This window comes from Phodopus roborovskii, unplaced genomic scaffold (assembly GCF_943737965.1).
Source record: "Phodopus roborovskii unplaced genomic scaffold, PHOROB, whole genome shotgun sequence".
Taxonomy (NCBI): domain Eukaryota; kingdom Metazoa; phylum Chordata; class Mammalia; order Rodentia; family Cricetidae; genus Phodopus; species Phodopus roborovskii.
Genome location: NW_026126418.1, coordinates 78556871 through 78579572, shown reverse-complemented (window position 1 = coordinate 78579572; position 22702 = coordinate 78556871). Strand labels below are relative to the sequence as shown.

At 50.4% G+C, this 22702-nt stretch overlaps 1 protein-coding gene across 1 annotated transcript; it reads right to left on the bottom strand.

The window, feature by feature from the left end:
• Positions 1 to 5931: 5931 nt before the first annotated feature.
• On the bottom strand, positions 5932 to 21812 carry Lhx2 (LIM homeobox 2). The gene is made up of 5 exons (XM_051185364.1): positions 21079 to 21812; positions 19462 to 19664; positions 18147 to 18550; positions 12818 to 13023; positions 5932 to 6324 (listed from the first exon to the last, which is right to left on the bottom strand). Exons 1-5 carry the CDS (start codon positions 21196 to 21198, stop codon positions 6037 to 6039), a joined length of 1221 nt encoding a protein of 406 aa, XP_051041321.1. The 5' UTR covers positions 21199 to 21812; the 3' UTR covers positions 5932 to 6036.
• Positions 21813 to 22702: the final 890 nt, after the last annotated feature.

The window sequence follows — 22702 nt, the reverse complement described above, 5'->3', positions numbered from 1 at the left end:
CAGAGTGAGTCCACAGTTCAAGGATGATAGCTTGCAGCTCTTTGCCCCTCCCATTCTTGAGGTACCCCTCACCTGGGGCCTAGAGGCTTGAGGAAGGGGCCTAAAAGGGAGGCAGGCATGTTGGAATCTGTACCAGTTCAGAGGCCCTGGGCTTCTGTCCTGTCGCAGCTCTCCACTTCGCCTATTAAAGGAGTTGGTACACCCAAGCACTTAAAAATGATCATCTCAGCCTGGAAGATCTCTCTGATGTCTCTGGAGAATTTCACACTGAGGACCTCAGGCTACCAAGGAGTCACGAGACTCAGGGCAATGTCGATATGTACCGCCAGGGGGCGCTCTTCCCCCAACTGCGACGCTCCCGGGTGAGACCCCAGGTCCCACCTCCCATGCCCTTGGCGCTCTCCGGAGCTGGCCAGTCCGAAGGTGGGCGCCCCCACAGGATGTCTGCACTTCTCACACCACCAGATCCCACCTCAGCTCCTGCTTCCGTCTCCTCCCCAGTCCCCAGAGCTTTGCCTCCTGGGATAGCTCCAGAACTGCAGCCACCCCCTCTGCCCGGAACCTTCCCAAAGCTCACCCCCAGCAGTCTCTGTCTGAGAACCACCAAGGCTATCCTTCCGTGGGGCTGCCTCCCACGCCTCTCTCCGTAGAGCAAAGACACATAAAGGCGTATTAGCTGACAGATGGCAAACAAAAAAGCCTCTGCTCGAAGGCAAGAACCTGCCCAGGCTCTCCACTAAATGCTGTGGCTCCAGGAGTTAGACTCTTCAGGGGCCACAAACTATGTAATGGGTTACAGATTCCAGAAGCTCAGAGAGGTGGGTGATTTGCCCAAAATCTGATATAGTATCTGCCTCCAAAACTACGAACTGGGCTCTGACATTGGATGTTGCAGCACTTTAGGACATGTTTCTCTGAGGACCTGCTATGTGCCAGGCATTGTACTAGGTGCAAAGATGAAGAGGGACATGGAGTTTTGAACTTTTCAGCAGCTAGAAGGAGGAGAGTTGAATTATGCCTATAGCCTTGTCCTCACCTTGTCACCTTACTCAAGGAGATGGCATTGGCTGCACTGTGCTGATTACACAAGGCTGGATACTGGCTGGTCCAAAGTGGGGATGAACAGTAAGGTAGGCACAGTATTTTGAGGTAGATAGCTGTGCTAATCAGGGAAGGTTGGGGGGGTATTTGGGCTGGAGTTTGAAAGGGGAGATGATGAGGAAGGCCCCAGGGCAGAGCCTACCCACTGTGCAATTGCCCAGAAATTGGTGCAGATCCAAGTCCCGCATCAAAGACCTGGGAAAGACTGACTGTCATAGAGCCACAAATGCCAGCCCATGACCAACTTGCCCAGGAGACTCACAGGAAATAGTGTACCAGGTGACTTTCATGCTTCCTGCCACTGACAGGGGATGGGGAGGACTCAAGGGTTATAATGAAATGGACCTGTTCTTGATTTTTTTAAAGATATGTATGTATGTATTCTATCTGCATGAGTGCCTACAGGACAGAAGAGAGCATCAGATCCCATTATAAATGGTTTGTGAACTACCATTTATGCTGGAAATTGAACTCAGGACCTCTGGAAAAACAGTCAGTGCTCCTAACTGCTGAGCCACCTCTCTGGCACATACTTAATATCTTAGAGGCATTGAAACCTCAAGTCCCAAGTCTGTGGATCATTGCCCCCTTCTTTCTTCCCCTCCCAATGCCTTCTCCCACTAGGGGGAGAGTTCTGTGACCCCATCTTCCCAGGCACTATCCCATTCTGTTTGTCATCTTCCTCTTCTCACAGCTAGACAATCCCCTCTAGCCTCTTCCGTGCTGGAAGTTCGACACAAAGTATCAGAGAGGAGGGCTCCTCGTTTGAGAAAATGCCTCCAGAAGATGGGCTACAGGCAAGAATGTAGGGCATTTTCTTAATTAGTGATTGATGGGGCATGGCCCAGCCCATTGTGGGTGGTACTGTCTCTGGGCTGGTGGCCCTGGGTTCTATAAAGCAGACTGAGCAAGCCATGGGGAGCAGGCAGCTAAGCAGCACCCCTCCATGGCCTCTCCATCACCTCCTGCCTCCAGGTCCCTGCCCTGCTTGAGTTCCTGCCCTGACTTCCTTCACTGATGGACTATGATGTGGAAGTGTAGGCCAAATAAACCCCTTCCTCTCCAAGTTTCTTTAGTTATGGTGTTTCATCATAGCAATAGTAATCCTATCTACCATGACTTACCTGACTCTGAAAGCTCCCTTCAGCTCCCCCCTCATCCCTCCTGCCCTGACTCAAGAATACACACCTTCTTGGTGCTCTTTCAATAATGACCCAAGCATACTGCCATATTTCCCACCATCCTAAACCTTGATCTGAAAGCTCTAGTCACACTGTGCCTTGAACTCTCTGGACCTCAGGACCTTTGCACATGCAGTTACTCCCTCCTCTCACTTTCAGAGTCAGTTCTCTTATTCAATTTGTCGGTGAATCTTTCCTCCGAGAAGCTCTTCTTCCTCTGGTCTGTGTCTCTGTGCTCTCGTGGTTACACATACATCAGCACAGACATTGTCAATGGATGCTTTGGAGGCTGTTTGACCGTGGGTTTCCTTTTCAGATGCTGAGAATTCTCCCTCCTCAGGGTCTGTGAGATATCCCTGGCTGAGCTCCTCCAAGGAAGTGAAACCAGTTAGACCACTTCTTGTTGCTTTGCTTGTTTCTTGAGACAGTCTAAACTTTGAATTCACTATGGAGGATGACCTTTAGTTTGATCTCTTGGCTCTTCCTCTTGAATGCTTGTTCACAGGCATGCCCCATCACATCTGGGGATCGAATCCAGGGCTTGGTACATGCTAGGCCAGCTTCCAATGTGGTTCTGCTCCATCTTTCACTTGGTCTCTCTGTCACTCCAACTCCATCTCATCATGGTGCTGTCCTTTCTGTGTCTGCTGCTGGTATGTGTGTCTCTTTCCCTCTGGCTCTGTATCTGTCTTCTGCCTCTGCATACCTCTGTCATTGTCTTTCTATTCTAGAATCCTTGCTGGTTACCCTTTCTCTCTCTTTGATTCTGGATTCTGAGAGAGGAACTCCTCCCACACCAAATTCCTGGGTCCCCTTCTCTGGCCCAATAGCAGACCTGTCTTCTAAACTTGCTCCTGTAGCAGGGCGGGGACCCCGGGGCACTATTCCCAGGCCCTCTCCATCTGGGTGGCAGCGCTGACAGATGAGATAGTAATCAGACTCAGCTCTGCCTGGGCCTGAACAAGGGGCACAGTAGGGCTATGCGGGGGTGTCTTGGTACTGCTCACATTCATGTGCATGCACATCTGGGGCTGGGTGCAGGTCCCCCTGTATGGGGTGGTCTGGTGTCTGGCTGAGTCTACCTGGAAACATCTGGGCCTGTTTATGTCTGTCTGCAAGCATCTGGCCTGAGTCTTCATAAGGTGCTGTCTAGGGAGAAACACCTTAGCTGGTGGGTCTGTCCCTCTAGGGTCCTCTGAGAATGTTCCTGAGCATGTATCCCTGGGGGTGATTGAAGTCATTGTGTCTGTGTGGCCATCCATTGGCCAAGTCCCCTGTTGGGATCCTCGTGTGGTCCTGGTAGACAATGCACAGGTAGAAAGGTAATGCCCCTTGCCACTCTCTGCTCTTGTTTGAGTGTATATCTACTTAAGTTTGAAGTTTGGGGTCTGGTCCTGGCTGCATGACCCCAAGCAAGTGAACTTGCTTAGTCTCCTTTGTTGATCAAAACCAAATAAAACTAATGAAAAGGCTGCAGAGATGGCTCAGTGGTTAAGAGCACTGGCTGCTCTTCCAGAGGACCTGGGTTCAATACCCAGAACCCACAGGGCATCTTATCTGTCCCAAGGAATCCAACACCCTCTTTAGACCTCTGTGGGCATCAGGCACGCACATGTTGCACAGACATACATACAGACAAAATACCCACATAATACTATAAATAGATATTTTTAATAATTAAAAAAAACTAATCTCAAGTGTGGGAAGTGGGAATGGGTGGTGTCAGGAAGGAGTGGGAGGGGTTACTAAGCACTAGGCCCAGTGCTGCCTCCTCCATCTGCTTTCCCCACCATGATGGCCGAAGGAGGAGAGAACCCCCAGACAACTTGCTCAGTCTTCCCCAGCTACAATGTCCCTCTGAGGGCATGTTGGGGGTGACTGCTGGCATCCGGAAAGTCAGAGAGAGGAATGAGCCTTGAAAACACTCATCTACTCCCCTGTACTGTTCTGCAGGCACAGGCAGCACCCGGATGCATACCCATTCCTGCTGCTCACCTCTCCTGTCACCCAGCTTTCAGTAGAAAGTACTAAGAGCTCTCTGACAGCCACATCCCCTTGAACATACTTTACTCTGCCCTCATTCATCTGCCATCCAGGAGTCATACTATGTATTTTACAGCAGAGGAAACTGAGACCCAAAGAGGCAGAACAGCATCCCTCAGTTTACAAGGCTCCGTGTTCCAGACCATAGGTTTGTTTTATCTGGCTCCAAACCTCTGTCCTTTTGGGTCTCTTCTCTGGATTTTTAAGGTTCCCTAAAGCTTCAATAGAAAAACTAAATTTATTTGCTTTTTGTCTTCTTGAGGGAATTTTGTAAAGGTGTTTGTTTTGTTTTGAAGACAGAACTTCCCTGAGTAGCCCTGGCTGGCCTGAAACTCACTCTATTGATCAGGCTGGCCTCAGAACTCAGAGATCTGCCTGCCTCAGCCTCTGGAGTGACGATGTTATTATTTTATTAGATTTAATCATTTTATTTTGTGTTTTGCATGCATCTATGTCTGAACCATGTGTGTATTTGGATCTGGTTGAAGTCAGATGAGGGCATCAGCTCCTCCAGAACTGGAGTTACAGATGGTTGTGAGCCACCATGTAGGTGCTGGAAATCAAATCCAGCAAATGCTCTTAACCATTGAGCCATCTCTCCAGTCCCATCTCTTGGTGAAATTTTTAAAAATCTGTGTGTGAGAAGAGAGAGAAACAAACAAGAGATAAGGAACCCTGGGGTATAGGTTGCTCTTGAGTGACAGCATAGACTTCTCCCAGGGAAAAGCTTCACATTTCCACAAGGTCTCCACAGCACTGAGTACACTCTCATCCCTGCCAGGGGCAAAAGAACAGGTGTCAGTGAGGGCCTCTGACTTCTAGCACCTACAGATAGAATGGACAAATGAATGAATGCATGCATGGATGTTAACAGACCCCCCAACATACACACACCCTAGTGTATCAGTGCATGATGCATGCCTCTCTCTGCTGTCAATTCTTTAAGTGCAAGACCTGGATGTCTTCAGAGTGGCATCGACCAGCCCAAACCTTGACACAGAGAAATGAGCCGAAGAACTTTTGGGAGATAGGTGAACACCCTGGAATTGGTTTCTGGGCTTCAGAAAAGCTCTCCATCCTTATTCATGAAACAGTTCCAGCACCAAGACTTTTCCGTAAGTGATTTTATTACTGGTTAGATTTTACAAATTCTGATATCTGAACAGACTTCCACCTTAAAATTCTAAAACAAGAAAGCGACCGTTGGAAGGGAGGTTGATTTTTTTTTGTTTTTCCTTTTTCTTGTTAGGGCTATTCAAAGTAACAAACTTTTTTTGTTGTTTTTTTCTTTTTCTTTTTTACATTTTGCTCTGGTCATAAATATACAGAGAGAAAAAGAGGGAGAGGAAAAAAAACCGAACAATTCATCCAAAGTATGAAGATAAAACAGTATTCCTAAGGCACGTGGCAGTCTTTGAAAATACGGAAGCTCTCAGCCAACTTAAATTATTTGTTGTTTTCCTCGCTCAGTCCACAAAACTGTACAGGGACACAAATGTTGTGTTGCACATATATCTCCCAAGTAATTCCTCAGCACACACCGATGCATTAGCCCAACGCACAATTCTTTTTTTCCTCTATTTCCAGGCGAGATCCTAAAACGTGGTTAGTTAGTTGCTCAAAGCCTCTATTTTTAAAATACACTTGGAATTCAACTAAATTTCTTTTTTAAAGAAATCGTGGGGACTTGGGGGAAGGGAGTAGTGAGTCATTAGAAAAGGTTGGTAAGAGTCGTTTGTGAAGGGCTGTGGGGCTCGTGGCCCTCCAGGTTGCCAGGCACGGAAGTTAAGACTGACGTCACAGTCGGCAGGGTGGGGCTAGTCAAGTCTGTAAGGGTGGTGGGAGTGCTGGAGGGGCTCAGCGACGCGTTGGACAGCTCCGAGGCCGGCCCCGATGGTGTCCCAGTCTGCAGCGTGGTATCGGACGTCTTGTCTACGCCCGTGTTTTCCTGCCGTAAAAGGTTGCGTCTGAACTTGGCCCGGGCATTCTGAAACCAGACCTGAAAGAGACGACAGGGGAGGACTGGTTAGGGTAAGATGGGAGGGGCTAGGAAAAAACAGCAGGTCTGGGCGGCTCAACCCAACTAGGGCCCAGCAGGAGGTCTAGAATGTCTGTGCCACATTTTCTCCTTGCAAAAATGAAATTAAATTTTATTTTCCCTGCTGTCTATGAATGAATTACTCTTCTTGCCAGGACATTTCTGAACTGAGCCCCTTGCCATGGTACTGAAACTGAGACTTTGAACCGCTACTAGGCAAATGTGGACATTGTAGGGAGGACAGCACACAAGAGACTTGAAGATTTAGCAATAAAGAAAGAATGGAGAAGATTGCTGATTTCATGTTGATATAAGATATTTTGGACATACTGAATTAAACAATAAATACTAAAATTCATTTTATCAGTTTCTTTGTATGTTTCAGTGTAACCACTAAAACTGTTTAAATACATGGCTCTTGTTGCATCTGTCATGCCCTAGAGTACAGATAATACTGGGGAGACAGACTAAAGGTTTACTTTCACTTTTTCTGGGGAGTATCACACACACACCCTGTACATATCAGTAATGATATGCACAAAACTCACCCTATTCCCATCAGCCCTCTGACCACAGCAATGCAGAGACCCTGAGGTACCCAGGGGCCCAAGCAGTTCTTAATAGAAGGCACAGGAAATCCAGGTCACTACTGGGGATTGGGATAGTTATTCTTCCCAAAGAAGTCTAAAAGGCAGGGCCCCTTCACTTCCTTCTGCGTAAGAGAACCCCTGGCCATACATTTCCCCATAAAACAAAGGGCCTTGGGGGTTCTGAAGACTCTAGGCTGTCCAGTTGCATGTTTCCAGATGTGTCTTCCCATGTCTCTGGCAGGGGTGGGATGAGCCAGCTCCTGACTTCACCCTCAGGACCACCCCAGCTGCAAGAAGCCTGTGACCTCAAGCTCCCCCCAAACATCCTGACACAATTCAGGCTCAATTAGCAGCTGAGTTTGGCAGGAAGGACAGAGATGCTCCCCAGTTCAAGGGGAGCAAAGCTGGTTCCCTAGAACACAAATTCCCCTCAAGGAGAAAGCACATTTCTCAGCTCTCTGCCTAAGAAAGCTTATCAGTCCTGGGGGGTGGGGTGGGCTAACAGATGAGTGTGAGATTGCCCATCTAGTCAGGCGTTGGCCTGCTGGCTCTAGAGTCTGCAGTAGAGGGTAGCTGGGGAATGGATGAGACAGGCCTAAGAGAGACTTCTTCCCAGTCAAATGAAGGTCTAGCAGTGAGAAAGGCCAGGGCCTGGTGCTGCTCCCCAGCCACTGTCCTGGCCTGAACATGAGGGCAGGAGCTGGAGTGGAACCCTTTGGGTTCTGGGAGTGGGTTCACTGTTCATCCTCAGGGGCTCCAGGACCTTGGGAAGGCTGGAAGCCCTTAGCTGCTGCCTGTTAGCTATTTCCCAGGCATTGCCCCAACAGCTCATGTGTAAACAATGACACCATCTTCACAGCTGCCTTCTCAGCTTTACAGGACCCCAAGCACTAGGGATCTGTTCAGTGGAAGTCTAAAATCAACTGTAAACCTGGTTACTCTGTGCAGTCAGCCCATGTGAGGCTTCACCAAACTCCAACTGTAGGAATTTCAAAAAATCCCCTTCCTAAAGAATGTTGACGACAGGGCCCCTGTCCAACCCTAAGTGTCCAACAGAGAAGATGAAGATTAAAAGCTGGTAATATGCATAATGCTGCTGCTGGGGCTCACATGAGAGATGATGATACTAACGACGACTTGTGTTGTGGATCAGGCACCTTGCCATCCTGTACTATCCCTGGTTAAAGCCTGAGACAATCCAGGCATGTGGTTTCTATTACTAGTCCCATTTTATAGATTTAAGTTACTTACCTATGATCACACAGCAGCTAAGCTGATTGAAAGCAGGACTGTTTGCCATAAAAAAAAGTCTGTGTTCTCCCTACCTACTCTGAGTATGTCAGTAAGTGAACGGACGGATGGATGAATGAATGAAGCAACTTTGGCAGTAGAATGAATATTCCAGGCCTGACTCTGCCATTGACAAGCCAGGTGAACTTAGACTAGTCCCTTTCCTTTGGGCCTGCCTCAGTTTCCTGCATGTATGGAAAGAGGGTTGAAACACACCACATCTCTGTGGTTTCTTGTGGTTTGGATGGACTGAGATCCCAGGGCAGCTGTGAGTAGCACATACATGATCTGTTTCACCTATCCATCCTCCAAAAGCCAGAGCCCTGGTTGGTTAGCTGCTTCAAGCTCTTCTCTACACAACACACAGTAGCACTGGGGTTATACTATGGGGACAGCAAGGCTAAGTTCAGAAATAGAAACATCAGGACACAGCTAATGCCACAGAGAATGAGTGCCTCTGCCTGACACAGAACAGACCCTGGTGTGCCCATTGTGGTGTGCCCCTTTCTAGACTCCCACTGTCTGAGGAACCTCCTTCCTCAGACTGCTTTCATCACGAAGGCTGGGAGAGACAGGCATGGTGGCACATGCCTGTAATCCCAGAACTTGGGAGGCAAAAGCAAGGAGACTGGAAGATTATGAGTTCCAGGACAGCCTGGATGACAAAACAAGGCCCTACCACCACATCAGCAAATATCCTGGAACACTAAGTAATCCACCCAAAAGGTAAAGCCTCATGTCTAGAGATACCATGACATTTCTTAGCATATCATTGGTGTCAACCAGATAGCCTGGGAAGCATGACACAGCAACTCCACAAAAAAGAAGGATGAATAATTACAGCAGGAAGCTGAGGAAAGGATAACCATGAGTTTGAGGCCAGTCCTGCGACTATAGAATGAGTACCAAGCTAGCCTAAGCTTTAGAGTAAGAAAGGACACCCCAAAATCTGGGGATCTAGCTCCATCTATAGAGTACTTGCCTAGCATGCATCAAACCTGAGCTCAGTCCCCTGCACAGCATAAACTAGATGGAGTACCACATGCTAACAGGTGGAGGACAGAGGGACCAGGAGTTCAAGGTCATCCTTGCTACCTATCATGTTCAAGGCCAACCTGAACTAGATTGTATCTCAAAAACAACAAGAATCTGCTTTGTAAACAAATAACAACCCAATTACAGCCTTTGGTTTTACAGTTCATGAAGAAAATGGTGGCCATTCTTACTCTGTAATAAAGCCAGGCACCATCTGAGCAGAGTTCTGAGTGTTTGGTCCATCTTAACTCATGGTCATTGTAGTACTCCTGCAAGGTAGACCAATTTACAGGTGTGGGGACTAAGGCACAGCCAGGAAGAGGCAGAACTAAGATGTGGATCCCTTTAAGCCCATCCTTCACCCTGACCAAAGTTATGAGTCACAGTGTCATATCTCCCCTATTTGTCTTATGGGTCTGCATGGTGGTTCTATTACTTTGTGAACTTTTAAAAAAAGATTTCTTCAAGGAACTAAAAACAATGGGCACTGGATAGAATTCAAGAGCTCTTAACTTGTAGCCCCAGTTCTGTCATTAAATTGCTGTGAATGGGGAGTGTCTCCACCTCCCTGGGCTGGGGTAGCCTCTCCTTCAGAGCTCAGTGGTAGAGCACTTGCCTAGCATGTACAAGATCCTGGCTTGGATTTGTGACTAAGAAAGCAAGTCATCTGTGAAACCCCCTCCCAGCATGTCTGCGTCCAACCTGAAGTTGTCCAATGCCAGACAGGATGATGACTATTTTATAACTCCCCTTCAGGGAAGCCCTCACCATTTCCTGCACCAGCTCAGAACATCCCCCCTACATGTTATTACTGAACCCCTCAGAATTCTCTCCTGGGCTAATGACAACTAACTAGTAATAGGAAAAATGGTTTTGAACCATTAGCATTTAAATGTTTGTTCTTTTAAGTCAGATTCCCCCCTGTGCAAGATATTCCTTGGATTTCACAGGTGGGGGCTCAGGGTCATGGAGGAAGAATTAGCCCCAGAGCAGGTAACCCTGGGGAGGGGGCCATCTGAACCAGTCCATCACTTCCCAAATCACCAGTCTCACCCCAAATCACTCCCAGCCCAGACCCCATTGAAAGGGTGATGGTGAGAAGTTCTGCCCTGTAGTACCTGTATTTTCTATCTCCTAGCAAGTCACTACATCTTGCAAATATTTAAAATCTCAACTGTAAAGTAGTCAGGAAAGATGAAGAAGAGAGAGATGCACAGCCAGAAAGACGATTTGCAATCATGACTAGTTAGACTCTTAGGGAACAGAAAGGATTTGTGCAGCAGATTGGTTGAGGTCTGGAAGGACCTAGCCTACATGTCCTGAGCCTGGATGGCTCAAAGGAGAGGATACTCTGTGGTTAGCTAGACAGTTACCAGCAAAGGGTGGCTTTGGGGACCATCATGTACTTATCTGCACTGTGCAGAGGATAATCCTAACACTTGATGTGGAGCACCTAATGACACAGACACACACTAATTACATTCAGGGAAACTGATGTGTACTTGTACAGGTGAATGGCTTCAGAGCCAGTTCATCCAAGGCTCCAGTACCTAGCACCACTCTTGGTAGATGAAAGAGTAAGAGACAGCTAAGCTGTAAATCCTCCTGCCTCCACACCAGCAGGGTTAGATCCTCTGTGTGAAGACTGAACTGTGAACTTTCATTTAACCTAGACATCTGGGAGAGAGATGTGCCCTATTTGGTAACCTTTTTTACAAATGGGAAAGCTATGGCTCAGAGAAGGTAATTAATTTGTGCAAGACACACAGCAGATAAAATAAAACAGGGGGTCGTTCTGAGGCCAGGTTTTTCTGAACTCCAGATCTCCCCCCATTTTCCCACGAAGAATCTGGAAAGGGTTAAGCCACTAAATAGAAAAGTCTTATGTCCTCAGTTCAGGCTGGCCCTGAACTAAAGGAAGGAGGGCCTGGGACAGGGGAGGAGGGGCAGCAGGAGGTTCCAAGTAGGGTCCCAGACCTAGCCCCAAGATTGAAAAGTCTGAAGGAAATGCAAGCACCAGGGGTTCCCCAGAATCCAGGCCTGGGAACCAAAGACTAGTAAACAGCCAAAACACCAGGGACCTAGGAGAGCAGCAGGGTGTATGCTTTTGGACTTCCTACAGCCCCTTTGCTGTTCCGGGAGCCCAATGCTGACTGGGTGCCCAGAGACTGCCCACGCACCCAACTGGGACTCTGGGCTCCATCATGATCTGCAGATCACTAAGACCTGTGTCACAGCCACAGCCAGCTGTTGCCACCACCACTGCTACTACCGCCAACCCCACAGATTTATTTTATTTTGCTTTCCTTTCTGACAGATTACTGGAAATTTCTTGAGAGGCTACACAACCCTTCTGATTTGTCAATTCCTCAGTGTCAATTTCTCAGCTTTGATCTCTCATGGTGGCCTGAACTTCACTCCCAGGACCTATTCAGGTTATATAGTCTTGCAGATTTTTGTGGATTTTTTGTTTGTTTTTTGTTTTTGTTGAGGGGTGCAGGGGTGCTCTGCCTTGTATGGTGGGATAACTGAGATCTAACAACCAGGACTGTTTAGAGTTACTCACAAAACTAAATGTTATCCTTAACCAGCATCTGTTAAACATAAAGCATGATAATTCAGTTGTCACCTACAACACCCCAGTAGTACCCCCCAACCTGTGGTGTGGGTGGGTGACTTCTGTGCATTTTACATAGAGTAAATTGAGGCTCAGGAGACATAAGAGGTTTGTCTAGCTCTGGGAATGAGTATCAGAAGAGCAGAAAAATTGAAATTTGTGTTGTCCCCACATGGTACCACAAGTTTGGGCCCCAGACTAGAGTTCTCAAATTCTTTGGGTGTGTGGAAATCCCATTAAAGTTCCAGGTCCTGCAATCAAGAAAGCACCCTTACATAAGCTCAATTCCATTGGCCCCCCAAAACACTAAGCCACCTCTCCCCAACCTCGAAGGTAGACAAACCACTATACCCAGCAGATCTACAGGCACACTATACCACCACCAAACCTTGTTTCCTGGAAAGTCTAGGAGACAGACAACATAAAATAAACAAACAAATAACAACAACCCAGGAGACAAATTTGAGCTGCCAGAAGAAAAGAATGGATGGATGGATGGAGGCAAAAAGCAAGACAGGTGCAACTTGTGCCACTAACCATCCCTTGGGTGGGGACAAAGCATGAGGGCTTTAGGTTCATCGGAAACTCTTAAAAACTAGAGCAGATTGGAGAATGTTGAATAATAGATGGTAACTAAGAATGGTTGAAAGAAAGAAAGGAAGGAAGGAAGAAAGGAAGAAAGGAAGGAAGGAAAGAAGGAAGGAAGAAGAAAGACCAAGTATGGAGACAGGGCCACACAGAAAAAATAAGGATGGAAATAGGGAATATGTGACAGCAGGCAAAAAGGTTAACAACCTAAGATTTAGGCTATGAAGGGAGAAAAAAGGCAGACAGGCAGAAGGGTCTTCCAAAGTCCTGCTCTGTGGGAGGTTCTGCCTCAGGTCCTGGCAGCTGCAGATGCCCCCACCCCAGCCCAGCTGACCTGGAGGACTCTCTTGGTGAGGCCGGTCTTTTGAGCGAGCTGCTTCAAGTCCTTGGCATCGGGATTGTGGTTAATGGCAAAGTAAGACTTCATTGTCCGAAGCTGATGGTGCTTGAAGGAGGTGCGCATGCGCTTTGTCTTTTGGCTGCTGGGGTAGGGCTGGTCACGATCCAGGTGTTCAGCCTCGTTCTCATTACAGCTCAGTGCTGTGAAAGGGACACAGAATCAGCAGGTGAGTTTCCAGACTCTGCTAGTCCACCAGGTCTGAGTCCATACCCTCACCACCACTGACAAACACACCTAGTCTGGGAGCCCTGTTGTGTGCATACACAACGCTGAAATGGGAAGATGGAGGAAATGAAGCTCTCTGAAAATGTGACCTGCTTAGGAAATAGTGAATTAAAACCCAATTCTTAGAAAAACAAAATAAAACACCAAGAAACCATCATGTTGCAAAAGGTGCCCCAGTGGAGACTTGTTGATGATGGCTTTTAGGATTCCAGATGCTGGACTAAATAAAAGACTATCTTTTGTGTGTATTCATGTTGTGGGTGGGGGGGAAGGGTTCTGTGGATTTAACTCAGGTTCTATGAACTTGGCAGCAAGCCCCTTGACCCACTGAGCCAGCTTGCTGGCCCCTAAAAGGCTTTCTTTGCAAGCACACAGCTACTGGACACTTAAAGCAACTCTTTTTACAGCTGTTGAGACAGTGGCTCACAAATAGAAGCCAGCAAGCCCGCCTCTGAGCCTCTGATAGAGTTTGTGGGCCGGTACTCTTTTGTTTCTCAAGCACCTGCCAAGGAAAACTCTTAGCAGTGAATGATACTAGCACCCAGAAGTTGCTGACTGACAGCTTAGATTTCATTCCACTTCTATCAATTCTCCCTCCCCAAAGGATTGACTGTGCTCCAGGGCCTCCAACACCAGGCCTACAGTTGGGAATTACATTTTGTAATTTAATCTTCAGCACTGTCCTGTGAGCTATTGTCCCCAATTTTAGGAGAAATTCAGCTGCCTCAGAGAGAGCACAGTAGGTAAGCTCTTACTGTAAGGGGAAGAAATTGGAGGAGGATGGCAACACACATTAGATGCCTACCTTATGCTCTGGCTTTCTATATGTCACTGTTCCCACTTTAGAGGTGAAGAAACTAAAGCCAAAGAAAGGAAGTCCCTCACACTAGTGAAGGCTGAGCCCAGAGTCAACACTGGAGTCCCTAGTTTCCAGCTGGCTCTTCAGGGAGCCTGCCTGGGGTCTGGGGAGGGTTCTTGGAGGAGGGGTTAGAAACTTTGAGTCAGTAACTCTCCAGCTGATGAGGATACACATGAACCCTCAGTACCCCCATTTCATCCTGTCACCCCTTCTTTAAGAATCCAGAAAGGTATCTTTCACAATAGTGCATGCCTAGGACAGAGGGGTCAAAATTAGCAAATAAATGTAAATGGTGTCCACTTAGATTTGAATTTCTGATAAATAACAGATAATTTAGATATGTCACAAAAATTCCATGGGCCCAAAATATACTAAAATTTTATCTAAGGTTTATATGCTGCTGCTCAGGACATTTCTAAAATTTTGCCCTAAATTCAGAATTAAGTGGCTATCCTGACACCACTCTCCCTTTGCCCAAATGCCACTGGCTCCATTAAAAAAACTCAGATGATTTGGGTCCTTCTAAGTTTGAAGCTGTAAGCTAGGGGTGTCACTCTATCAGGATCTGTATGCAGGTGTACCAAAGCACCCAGATGTTCCCTCCTCCTCCAACCAGTGTTCCCATTCAGAACACCAAGAGTGAAGAATTTAAAGGGGATCAGGCTATGACTCCCACTAGCCATCCCCACTTAACCCATTCAGGGAATGGACCTCTCCTTTCTCCCAGACCTCAGTTCTGCCCGGGTGGGGCAGCCCCCCCCACACACACACAATCTCTGCACTCCTCCCTCTGCCCAGCCCCCACCTGGGCCTCACTGCTGTTAATGAGCTCCATGGGGACCCAGGCGCCCTGTAGGCCCAAGGGAGGTGCCCTGAACCTACAGTGGGGGAAGGTGGTTTGGAGAGGAGGGAGGAAAAGAGGGAGAGAGGGAGGAAGGGAGGGAGGGAGGCAAGGAGGAGGGCAGAGATGACAGTGGTAGAAAGCTAGAGAATGGAAGGGGGAGAGGGCAGGAAGATGCACAGAGCCAAGGGAAAGGAGTTGGGGAATAGAGAAAGCTATGGCAATACGGGGTTTGGGGGCGATGAATGGGGAGTCCTGGAAATAAGAGGGACATCTGGTGGGAATCCTCGTGACAAATCTAATCCCGGGGCTCAAGGAGACAAGGGCCCTTAAGGAGAAGACTTTTCCAAATGACCATTGGCTAGAAGTCCAGCCTGCAGAGAAGAGCTGAGGAGCCGCCCAAGGTGGCCAAGCCAAGACCCTGTGGGCGGTGAAGGCTGGGTTGGAGCAGAAGGAGCCAGGGGGTCAGAGGATTCGCTCTTGCCCAGATACCCCTCACTCGAACTCCTAAAGCCAGGGGCCATGTGGGGATTCCCCAAGGTCGAATCTGGGGAGGAGCGAGGGGCTGAGAGGAGGGGGAGGACCAGGGTTTTCTCCCACTCTTTTTTTCCTCTCAATTAGACTGATTCAATGGAGCTAAAGAGCTCGTAAAATCATGAATAATTTACTCGTGATCTGTTATTAACCCATCGGGTTTCGAGCTCTTGTCGCTGGGACTGAACCTGTAATCAAATCTGACTTTGCCTCATTTTACTAAAGAAGAGACTGTAGGTTCAATTGTCTAAATAATGGATTGGAATCAAATCAGTAATTACGCCGCCAGGCACACACACACGCGCGCGCACACACACACACAGAGAGAGAAAGAGAGAGAGAGAGAGAGAGAGAGAGAGAGAGAGAGAGAGAGAGAGAGAGAGAGAGAGAGAGAGAGAGAGAGAGAGAGAGAGAGAGTGGGTGGGCTTGGGGAGGCCAGGCCAGCCAGCTGGTTTCGCAGCTGAAGGGCGCAAACCGCCGCCTCAAAGTTCGGGCCCCTTGCAGACTCCGGCCTCAGATCGCGCGCCCTGGCAAATCTGCAGCCCTACTCAGGGTTGGGGAGATTTGTACCCCGCCTCTGGGGCAGGGGCGGCACTCCGGGACCAGAAGGGCTGTGGGAGGAGGGCAACGGCGGCTCCCGCCCCGGAAGGACTTTCCAAGTCCGCAACCCGAAGCCTGTGCCGCCCTTCCCGAAGCCCCGGCCCCAGGGACCCTCGCGGCGCCCCTTCCCACCAAATGCCCAGCCCCACCTCCCTTGGCAAGACAGTCTACCTGAGCGAGGGTTTGCAAAGTGTCCTGATGTCTGGCCCCTGGGTACAGGGCGCTTACACAAGCAAACTGGTGTCCTCTCGCGTTCCCCTTCCACTCGCGCTTGCTCCCACACACAGTCCACAGCCTCACCCAGCAGCCCCAACTGCCCCAAGGCACCCACTGCAGCCATTTCTCTCCGGCCAACGCCCGGGGAAGAGGAAAGAGGCAAAAGACAGATCTGGGGAAGCCTGGCTGGACCCCACAAGCAAAAAGTCACTTTCTCTTCCCAGCTTAAACCGGGGAGCCCCGAATAAGTGAGCCGCACAGCCACCGCCTGTGGGCCGAGCGCCGCTCCTCCCAGGACTGAGAGTCCTGGTGGGCCAAGGCCTGAGACCTGCGCCCACCCGCAAGAAGAACAGACAAACTGAGAAACACAGAGTCGGAAAGAAAAGAACAGAAAAGACAGGACAGACAGGAAAGAGTGTGGGGCCAAAGAGGAAAATGTGGTAGCAAAGAGGTCTCTCGGAACCCAGCTACCAGCTACATCTTGCCGCTGCCTCCTGGGAAGGACAATGCTGAGCAACCAAAAGCAAAATTAAATCTCGAAACACCTCACTCCTTTCACACAATCACAACTGCGTGCAAACCTGGTGTGTCCAAAAAAGAAAAGAAAAGAGAGAGAGAGAGAGAGAGAGAGAGAGAGAGAGAGAGAGAGAGAGAGAGAGAGAAAAGAGAAAAAAATAAAAGGAAGAAAAAGGAAAAAATAAGACCACACACACACCAGGTACCCTGGAGCAGCTCTACACTCTTTCTTAGAGGGCTGACACTCCTGAGGGCCGCTGGGTTTGGATCGAAACAGGCCTGGACCGGATCTACTCTTTATTTTAGGGATTGAATGATGAGAATGTGAGCTCTAAAGAATGGCATCTATAGCAGACTTAAGACAAATTTTAAATCATTGAACCAACTACCACTTTACCATTCATCCACCCGGAGGTTGCATTTCCCATCCCCAATCAGTCCCAGGACCCCTCTACACAGCAATTTCGTTGGAGCGGAAAAAGGACCTACTCCACTTGTTCCTCGTTTACCTCCCTAAAAAGTTCAGACTATTTAAAATCCTAACTACCCTGACTTCTTCCTTCCCCACCGCAGGTACTCTACACCCTTGGGATTGTTTTGGTTTGCGCCCCTACTCCACCCCATCTTTTGCTTCAGACTAGAGAAAAAAAGAGGAAGAAAAAAAATCTCAGCAGCCGATTTGTTGTTACGAACTTAAGAGGGGAAACAACTGCGAATAAACTAGTTTGGAAGTCATAAACCTCCGCGGGCCCTGAGGACTTCGGGCAGATGTTGTGGGGCCTTAGAACCTCCGCCACTGCCCGTGGCCGAGCTGGTGAAGGGGGTACGACAGAACCTCTCAGGAAAGGCCCGCACTTCAAAGAATTGCGAATTGAGACTCCTGCAGCCCACTGTGAGGACTCGCCAGCTTCTTGGGCAAGAGCTGCCTGCTAGGAGGGGAAAGGAAATATCCGAGACCTGGCGATGCCTGAGGATCCCCCTGGACAGAAGGAGTAACAGCTCTAAGCCTGCTGCCCTGGGAACATTCCTTATGACCCGGCTGCAAGCCAAACCAAAGATGCCCTCACCACTGCCAGCGTTTTCTTTTGGGACCCTCGCAGCCTGGCTCTGGTAGTTTCCCTACCCTCAGCCAGGCCGCCCCTGCATTCGGAGTCTATTTGGTGTCGGCGCAGCCTTGCTTTCTTTCCCGCACTTTCTGAACAGCAAAGCGCTCTCGGCAAACCAAAGGAGTCTCCAAAATACAATTTCTCTGTGACAAGGTCCTGCACCTGGATCACCAATGAACGAATGCATTCTCACCTAACACTTCGTCAAAGGATCAAAGGCTGGGAACCGGAGGGCTAAAGTCCCTTCTACCAGGCACCCTGATGTGTAGGGCCTGGAAAGCCAGGGGCCAGTTTCCGCTGTAAGCCACGCAAGCGGCGATCTTTCCCCGCAACGCGGCCAGGGCTTTCAGACGGTTTTGCACTCACCAGCATTGTAGGCTGCCAGGTCCGCCCCGGGTCCCGGACTCTTGCGCTTTCTCGGCCTCCCTTTCTGCACAGTGCCCACACCGTTGTAGTAGGGAAGACCCAACGGGTTAGACCCGGCTGCGCCCAATCCTGCACTCTTAGCCGCTGCAGCTGCGGCTGCCGCCGCCGCCACGTCGGCATGGTTGAAGTGTGCCGGGTATTCGCCCTGCAGCAGTGCCTCGAAGTGCAAGCGGCAATAGACCAGGCTGTCCTTCATGCCGAAGTGGTCACCAGTGGTCAGCATCTTGTTACACGTGGTGCATGTGAAACAATTGAGGTGATAAACCAAGTCCCGAGCACGCATCACCATCTCTGAGGCCGAGATGCCCAGGTGGCAGCGGGCACAACGCTGCACAGAGAACCGCCTGTGTGGACCAAGGAGGGAGGGGCTGTGGGGACAAATGGTTGGATATCCCCCCCCATATCCCTGTACTCCTCCTTCAGGTGTTGCTGCTGCCACTGGGTGGGGGTGGGGGTTCCCCTCCTCAAGATGGACAGCCTGGACTTGATTGAGAGGATTAGTAGAAAGGGAACTAGGTTTTAACCCAGACTTGGTCCTATCTGAAATAGTTTCCCTTAACCATTTCACACCCACAAGAGATTCTACTGTATTCAAAATGTGAGCAAGTCTTAGGAAAGACTTTACTTAGAATGGGGAGAAACTCCCTCACTTACCCCTTCTTCAACCTTTGCCCCTGCCCTCCAGACCAGCACCTGGGAATCCTACACACTGCTGTAATTTGGAAGAAACAGAGATGGAGAAAGAGAGACAGAGACACACAGAGAGGATATGTAAATAGACCCTAACTCTAAAGCTGGGCAAGAGAAAGAGGGACCTTGGCTCCTACTCTTTAACCTTGGCCAACTTTTTTTTTTTTTTTTACCATCATGACCCCCAAAGACCCAGAACTGCTGTGCACTCCTCTCCCTCCAACTTGGCTTCACATCAGCCAGGCCACCAGAGTTTTGGGGTGTCTACTTCTATCCCTTCTGGTTGAGTCAAGAAACTTCAAAAGGGAAAGAAGTATGAGGACCTTCCCCACCCAAGCTGAGATTTTGAGCACCCTAAACTCAGAGAGGAGGCTCACTTCAGCTTTTCTGTTCCTATACTTCATGATTCTTTCCAAGAGTGCCTCAAATTGATAATGTAGGAAGTTGTCACCAAATTCGGTGGGTGATGGCTTGGAGAATGAGTCTTGGGTAGTAGGGCAACCTCTGCTGAGAAGGGAAGAAAGGAGGTTCTGGTCCCTGGAGGCCAGCAGGGTCTGGGATCTACCTGTAGTAGTCTTCTTTGCAGTAGATGCTTCCATCCTTGCTGAAGCAGGTGAGTTCTGATTCCAGGTTGAGCTTGCATTCACAGCATTTGAGGCAGCGCATATGCCACTGCTTGTCCACTGCCAGCAGGTAGTATCTGTCAGAGATCTTGCCCCCACAGCCAGCACACAACGCAGCTCGGTCACTGCTGATGGATGGCATGGTCTACAAAAGCAGGAAGACAAAACACTGTAAGCCAAAGTCTCTGCTCCCACCAAGAAAACCCGCCCTGGGCTCCTTCCCTGGCCCGGGCTAGCCTTGAAATTCACCCAGAGGGAAGTCTGAAAGGGCAGCCCATTTTCTCCATCTAGCAGGCCCAATCTGAGCAGCTAAGGGCCCAAGCTGTGCAGCTCAGCTCCAGACGATCACCGATTCTAGCTGCAGCCCCAGTTTCCAGTTCTAAATTGCTCTCAGGCCTTAGGTCCCTCTATTCCTGCCCTCCTGCCCTTGGCCCCAATGGTCCCGTTGCATTTAAATATTAGGATAGAGGAGGCTCTTCTGTAAGCTTTCCAAAGAAATTCCTCAAATTGATTATTAAAAGCGCTGGGCTCCAGGAAAGAGGTAAGGGGTAAAGTAAGATGAGTATTAAAAGTCTCGCTAGACACACACTGCTCTTCAGAAAGGCAGCAGAGTTCCTGGCCCCAAGCCTCAGTAGTCCCTTAATTCTTAAACCAAAGATTCAGCCAGGACAGGTCCAGCAACTTCTGGCTCCTCTGCCACAGCAGATGGGTCCCACTTGCGTCTTGGGAGAAGGTTGAGTGGGATATAGGGCCACCTTCCAAGAGGGTGCAAGGCAGGCTCAATCTGAATCTTTTCCTGACCAAACTAAGGAGCAGAGGCGGGCTTTACCCAGAAAGAAAGGCTCAGGGGAAACCGGGAGGTAACTGAGCTGCGACTCTCATTCTAGAAGGGAGAAGCTTGGGCCAGGTTTCTCACCTCCTCGGTCTCTAAAGGTCACTCTGCAGTCGCTGCTTAGGCAGCGTCTGCTAGTCTGGCCCCGGGGGAGGCTATTTGGGGCCGGGATGGCCGAGCCAGGTACAGAGAACCTAATGGAGTCTCCTTCCGCAGTAGTCAGGCCAGAGCCTGAACTTCAAACCATTGCCTGGCCAAATTTGGCCAGCTAGGAATGCGAGGGCATGATCAACGAAAATTCCAAGTCCAGAAGTCCCAGAGCACTGAAACTGAGTTAGGGAGAGAGCCCGACTACCAGAAGACTGAAAGCGACGCAAACCAGCTAGAGCCACAGGGCTCCCTTTTCCTGAGGAGCCAGCGGCAGTAGGGAAGAATCAGGACTGTGGGTTGAAGCGCCTGGCCAAGGGAGAAGAGCTCGGCCTCGGGTTTCCACTTCTAGAGCAATGGTCTCCTCCACCCTCGGGGTCCAGATCTGCGTTTCAAGCTTGACTCCCTCTCCGCCCCAGCAGGTTTCCGCTGAGCCAGACGCCCCCAGGCCTCGAACCCAGACTGAGGATCCCAGTCTCAGTGTGTCTCGAAGGACTCTCCCCAAAGTTCGGGGAGCAGAGGCGCGGGCGGCCTCGCCAGGTCCCAGCTCTCAGTCCCAACTCCACAGCCGCGCGCCTACCGTCTCTGTATCGCCGCGGTCGATGGCGGAGCTGATGGCCGGAGCCTCGCTCTTGGCCCTGCGGTCCATCTCGTCGATGACCCCGTGCACCTCGGGGCCCGACAGACTGTGGAACAGCATCGCGGCGGGACCGGGGACGCGGCTGCCCGGAGGAAGGGCTTGCCCCCTGCCTCAGCTGCCTGGCGCTCCCGGCGTTAACCGACCCGGTGCATCGCCACCGCGGCCCCGGCCCCGCCCGAGCTCGGCTTCGCCCCCAGGCCAGGCTCCGGGCCCCGGGCCCCCGGGGCCAGGACGCCTCCCGCCGAGGCGTGGGGGCAGCTACATCGTGGGGCGCCTGGGCGGCGGCGCCGAAGCCAGGGTCACAAGGGCAGGGGGTGAGGTGAGGGCGGGAGACCAGGGCAGAGGTCGGCGCCCGCTGAGGGCGCTTTTACGCCTCGGGCATCGCTTGCTAGGCTCCGGGGCCCAGGGCACAAATCAGAGGCACAAACTCTGCCCCAGGCGGCGGCGGCTGCAGACCGAGTTCACCCAGGAACAGCCAGGTGCTCGGGGCGGCCCAGATGCCTGGACGTCTGTTTACCCCCGGGGTGTGTTCCCCAAAGGCGAACTGGAGTAGGGGGTCTCTGCGAAGCCTGCGAGCTGAGCCGAGCCACCGGGAGAATTGAAGAGGAGGAGGAGGAAGAGGAGGAGGAGGCGGAGGAGGAGAAAAAGGAGGAGGAGAAAAAGGAGGAGGAGCAGAGTGGGAGGAGGAGCCGCGGGCCGACAGCCCAGCGGCGCGCTACGCTCTTCAAGCGCGCGCTGGCCTCAGCCTGGGTTCTGCTGTCCGCGCTAACGCAAGCCTCCGCGCCTTTTCTACAGCCGCGCCTGACATCACGTCCTGCCGCCGTGCCATTGGCCGCCCAGCGCCCCGGGCCCTGGCAGCGCGTGCTCCGGGAAGGCGGGAGACCCAGAGGGAGGGGAGAGGCTAGAGGAGGAAAGGAGCGGAGAGAAGAGGTGGTGGGAGCTGGTGGGCGAGGCTGGAGGAGGAGGCTGGAGGGAGGAAGGAGAGCGCCAGGTTTATAGCTTCTAAGCTGCAAACAGTTTCCCGCATTTCTTCTGGAAGGAAAATTAAACCTTTCCTGCCATCTCTATCCTAAGAAAGCACAGCCAAAGGATGCTTCAGGAGGTCTCCATTCTCCCTTTTTGCCTCTGGAACCTGGGGTAGAGGGGCAGAGAAGACGCCACAGAAAACAGTTTTGAGAGCCTTAGGCTGCTTCCCACCCAGCTCGGATTTGGTCTGGGGAGCTGCTCTCCCAACTATGAGGGCAGCAACGCAGGCCTCCTGGGGACCAGGCTTAAGAAACGCGGGAGCAGCGACTCCCACGGATAGAAGGCCAGCCAGCATATCCTCGCTCCAAGTGAGCCAGGGACTGCACCCACCGTCACACATGTTGCTCCTGAGTTTCCCCCCCAAACCTTTTCAATCTGGAAGAGTGGTGGAAAGCAGAAAAAGACGCAAGGAGTCTATAGTTCTCCCATGTATGTGGAGTATAGACCAAAAAAGTGACTCAACCTCTTACACAGACTTTCTCAATGGAAAACAAGTAGGTCCTATCTTTTTGGGTGTTTGAAGGGTGTGATGAAAGAC

Bases quoted from the DNA above. Each gene is read 5' to 3' on its own strand.
- Lhx2 (XM_051185364.1), bottom strand. From the start codon at position 21,198: ATGCTGTTCCACAGTCTGTCGGGCCCCGAGGTGCACGGGGTCATCGAC. The intron at 19,665-21,078 runs GTAGGCGCGCGG...CTGCTTTTGTAG, and splicing joins ACCGCGGCGATACAGAGACG to ACCATGCCATCCATCAGCAG. The intron at 13,024-18,146 runs GTGAGTGCAAAA...TCCCTTTCACAG, and splicing joins CCTGGCAGCCTACAATGCTG to CACTGAGCTGTAATGAGAAC.